Here is a 5,055-nt window from a genome sequence, read left to right as displayed (position 1 = left end):
AATTGGGTCCCAAGCCCAACTTTGGGAACCAAAGTGCAGTGGTTCCCAACTAAGGCAAAAATGTAATTAATTCAGAAAATCTTTTCAGGACCCCACCTTGATGTTTCAGGACCCCACTTTGGGTCCCGACCCCAACTTTGGGAAACACTGCCTTATTGGGTTTAATATTTTTGTCTTAGTCCCTCCTGTGGGCTTATGGTTCTGTTTTCTTTCTTTTTTTTTTAATGGCCCCAACTCAGTCAATTTTAAGCAAAAATTTGGTGTGGTAGTAGCCGAGGGTCATCCCCAGTAAATTCTTTGAACACAATCTGACTGCACAAAATTTGTTTAAAAAAATAGCTACCATAAAACAAATTATGACGCATTTCACTATTTGAAATAATAAATAATTGGCTAAATACTGTGCAGCTTTTTTTACATTTTAGTGTATTGGAAATAATTTATCCTATGTGCAATTTAAAAATCTGACAAAAATGACAAAGTTATGGCAGTTACAATACAAGTGATAAAAGTTTTATTACTGATTTGCTACAAACGTTGAGGTTATAAACACAAGAGCTAATGAAATGTATAATATTGAACATTGTAATAAAACACTGTCACTGGAATAGAAATGTTCTTAATAATTTGATAATTTGATTTAATACTAATATTACAGAGTTAGTGTTTTACAGTCAAGTAAGGCATCAAAATGCAGGAAGAAAACACGATTAAATACATCAGTACTCAATTAACATGGTGAATTTCTCTTCACTTGTCTCTTTTCTTTTCAGCAGACCAATAACCTGTAAAAAAAAAGATAAATGTATAAATAGTAGTTGTGTTTGTTGCATTGCTGTTATACTTTAAACCAGTCAATGCATTAGAAATCTAAAAAAAACCAGTCTCAGTCTTACTGGATCTCAAGCTGTGCCTCCTCCTACACACCTGAGTCAGGAGGAGGACAGAAGAGCCTCAGCTCAGAGCTTAGCAGATTTAGAGGAGGCTATACCCAACAGCACGGAGACGTCGTTGGCCGAGGTCAGCCACGCTCCGCCATCCGCCACCAGGATGGCTCCGGTCACGTAGGACGATGCTCGGCTGGCCAGGAACAGGGCACAGTGGGCCATCTCCGTCTTGTTGCCGACTCGCTGCAGAGGAATGGACTGGAAGGAATGGTCCGCCTCTGCACGAACGCCACCTGATAGTTTTAAAAGCACAAGTCCCATCTTCAGATAACATTACTTCGATTTATGTTACAAACGTTTCATCGGTTTAAAAGTGGCAGTTCTTGAAGTTGGATGAACGTATGGGACAACAATTAATCCAGCAAAACAGTCTCTAAAAGCAGCGTCCGTTGTAGGAGGCTGTATGAGAGCATGCTTCATCTTTACCGAGTCTGCGAAAACCCTCGGTGCCAGAGATTGGCCCCGGAGCCACGGCATTGACCCTCACCCCGCTGGGCCCCCACTCTACAGCCAGGTGCTTTGTCATGGCATCTGGGGAGCAGACCATCAACACAAGTCACCAGAAATGCATTATTTTTTTTTTCATTTCACATGAAACGACGATGATCTGACGCCACGCTAAAAAGAAACGCTCGCACCGTTTGCTGCCTTGGCAGAGCCAGCGTGCACCTGAAGGGCCTGTCCTCTGTATGCAAGTGTTGCAGAGATGTTGACTATGTTGCCACCATGATCCTACACAAACACACAAATTATTAGCCTCATTATTGATAAAATATGTTAATAATACCATTAGCTTCAAAACACAGTGGAAGATATTGAAGTCCCATCTAAAAATGGAAACATGCCCGATAATCTGGTGATTTTAAGTTGCATTACACAACAACTTAATACAGATATCACAACGTAAAACACAAGATCAAGAAAAAGAACAAAACAAGAAACAACAATATTTTAGAAACATAAGAGAAAACATTTTTTTAAAAAAGCTCAAAGAAGGGTGAAAAACAAGGAGGTTTATAGCAGAGAAGAATATATAATTTGCTAAATTAGTCAAGGGATTTTTTTTAAGGATCTGTATTTTACTAAGTATGTTTTTAAGTTTTATTTTGTTACATTCAAAACTTCCCTTTAAAATTTAACACCTTATAAATAKGACCAGAACTCACCATGAAAGGAGTTGTTTATGCACTCTGAAGAATTAAGTGGAMGTTACTGAAACTTGCTTAATTATATTCAACACTTTATTTCTTATAGTGTATGCAGAAGTACTTTTACTTTCCCGATTACTGAGAAGTTTATGGCTTTTACTTGAGCAAGTTTCTTAGTATTGAAATTAATTTTCTGTTAAGGTATTTGTACTTTTACTTAGTTTTTTCCCCTCCAAGTACTTTATACATCTTTGCTAAAAACATTAAAAATACAAAAGAAAAAAACATGTCTTGTTGGATGTTTTTTTTTCTTTTTTCGCTTTCAGAGAAGAAACAATTTGTTTTATTCAATGCTTTTGTAATTGATCATTTTTATTGTTGTGCTTTATTCAATTCTGATTCATGCATCCGTTGTGTTTTTTTGTTTTGTTTTGTTTTTTGTTTTGATTGTGGGAAATGTATTTTACACCATCAGGGTSAGAATGTGCATCTACTTTTGTGTTAGAAATAGAAATATTAGTTGTTGTTTTTTTTACCTCCCTTCGTTAAAAACTGAAAAATCTGTGTTCTGCAGGCAGAAGAAGACATTTACCTGAAACCATTTTTCATAAACCACCTTGCTGGTATTGAATGTGCCCATGGTGTCGATCTCCATGACCGTTTTGAAGGCGTTGAAGGAGAGCGCAGAAGCAGGACAGATAAAATTTCCAGCTGCGTCTGTGAACAAGCAGCATTTGAACGAGAAAGAAAATGAGTGGAAAAACTGTGCACAATGTTACTTTTAGGCCTGACATGATGCATCCCTTTGAATATTATTACAAGGATCCTTTAAAGCAGTGGCGCCCAATCCTGGTCCTTGAGGGCCACAATCCTGCATGTTGTAAATATTTCTGTTTGACACACCTGACTGGAATGATGAACAGGCTTCTGCAAAACACGAAGTCATGCTCAAGAGCAGAGAAACAACTTAAACATGCAGGAAAGTGGCTCTTGAGGACCAGGATTGGACTCCAGTGCCTTAAACAAACACTGCAGAGAAAAAAAAAAACAGGTAGATGATTAAACCAAAATCCCTAATCTGACCTTTGTTCCACTGTTGAACCCAAAGATACTGACAGAATGTGAACCTGTGGTGCTGGATACATTGTGTACCGGGAGTWTCAATGATCAACACAAACACGAGACAGATGAGATCCTTTTATCAAAAGCTTTTTTTTTTCTATTTTTTTTTCCTTTTTGCAGAAGATGCCACCTACTGTTGATAAGGATGTCTATGTGACCAAACTCTTTAAGCGCCTCATCCACGGCAGTGTTGATGCTCGCAGGCTGCCTCACGTCCATACACAATGGAAGGCAGCGTCGTCCGGACGCAGCAGACAGCTTTTTCGCTGCCTAAGAAAAGCATCATTATGAAAAGGCCAAAGCAAAGATATCTAGACATTTTATACAGTGCTTTTTGTTTGTTTGTTTGTTTGTTTGTTTGTTTGTTTGTTTGTTTGTTTGTTTGTTTGTTTGTTTAACAAGAATTTACCTCTTTCAGCTTGTCCAAGTTTCGGCTGGCGATCACTGTGTCACAGCCATGCCTGTGGAAGAGGAGAATAAAATGGAACATCGGCCCTCATGCAAGAACCRTTCGTACGCACAGATTTGTTCTTAAATTGTGCGTACGAGTGATTTAGGAGAATTTGTGGCATTCACCAATGTTTTCGTATTCTACGATTTTTTTCAGATACGAACAAAATTCACAAGTGGTCCASACCTATCGTATATTTTATGAGCAGTCAGTCTGCTGTTATCCAGATGGATTTTCTTCACTGATAACTTTAAATTTCATTAGTTTTCAGATATTTTGAGTTGCAAATAAATCACACTATAATTATGTTGACAAGAGGCTATTCTGCTTGAATTAGAATTAGAATTTTAAATGTAATAACGTAGACTAACGATATACATTGGTTAAATTAAAATAAATTGGCTATTTATTTTGTTGTATAGCACTACAATATTAATATGAAGTTAACTGAAGTTTTGAGACATTTTAAAATGCCTTTTTTTCTGAAATGCATCTGATACTTGCGAAGGTTGTGGGGGTTGTGGTACGCGACTGCTCTTCTGAATAAATGAAAACTATGTAAACACAGTTGTTTACACTGAAATTAAAAAATATTTGACCAAAAAAAATGAAGTAGGACTAGAGAGAGATGAATATGATTTAGATTTTTATTTAAGTTTAAGTTTTTATTCATTTATAAAGCATCATTCATACTAAAAGCAGCTCAAGGTGCTGTACAAAATTATGCACAATAAACAAACCCATAAAAACAGCAACAATAATACAATAAAAACAATCATTAAAAAATGTAAAGATCAGAAAAGATACAGTTCAAGGAATACATTTAAAAAAGATGTGCCTTAAGCCTGCTCTTAAATATTGCAACACTCTCTACAGCCCTCACATTTTCAGGCAGAGCATTCCACAGACGAGGGCCATAGTACTGAAAAGAAGCCTCTCCRTTTGTGTGTGTTCTGACTCTTGGAACAGTTAATAGTCCAGAGCCGGAGGATCTTAGGGTTCGTGGCGGTTCATATGGTAATAACAGTTCARCCAGATAAGATGGCGCAAGACGATTAAGACGTTTAAAAACCAGTAAAAGAACCTTAAAATCAATTCTAAGATGTACAGGAAGTCAATGCAATGAGTTTAAAAACAGGTGTAACAGGTGCCTGCCTTCTGGTCTTGGTTAGCATACGAGCAGCGGAGTTTTGCAACAGCTGCAGACTATACAGAAGACCAGAAAGCAGTGCGTTACAATAGTCTAAACCAGTGGTTCCCAAACTTTTTATCTTCTGACCCAATAAATATTCATGGCAAAAACTTGTGACCCCAAATATTACTGGTCTGAGTACACAAGCTTTGTTAATAACCCTAAAAACACAGGCTTTTTGACAATCTAAACAGC

At 37.2% G+C, this 5,055-nt stretch overlaps 1 protein-coding gene across 1 annotated transcript in view; it reads right to left on the bottom strand.

Moving 5' to 3' along the window:
* Positions 1 to 491: 491 nt before the first annotated feature.
* Positions 492 to 5,055, bottom strand: part of decr2 (2,4-dienoyl CoA reductase 2, peroxisomal) — a gene marked incomplete at its 5' end in the record, with an annotated part of 6,247 nt that continues 1,683 nt past the window's right edge. The window contains 7 exon segments of the mRNA XM_014008187.1: positions 492 to 785; positions 992 to 1,180; positions 1,374 to 1,478; positions 1,586 to 1,679; positions 2,688 to 2,812; positions 3,352 to 3,487; positions 3,627 to 3,678. Of these exon segments, the coding sequence (XP_013863641.1) occupies positions 751 to 785; positions 992 to 1,180; positions 1,374 to 1,478; positions 1,586 to 1,679; positions 2,688 to 2,812; positions 3,352 to 3,487; positions 3,627 to 3,678 (736 nt within the window).

Source organism: Austrofundulus limnaeus, unplaced genomic scaffold, assembly GCF_001266775.1.
Source record: "Austrofundulus limnaeus strain Quisiro unplaced genomic scaffold, Austrofundulus_limnaeus-1.0 Scaffold48, whole genome shotgun sequence".
Classification (NCBI taxonomy): Eukaryota; Metazoa; Chordata; class Actinopteri; order Cyprinodontiformes; family Rivulidae; genus Austrofundulus; species Austrofundulus limnaeus.
This window is presented reverse-complemented; position numbering and strand designations above follow the sequence as displayed.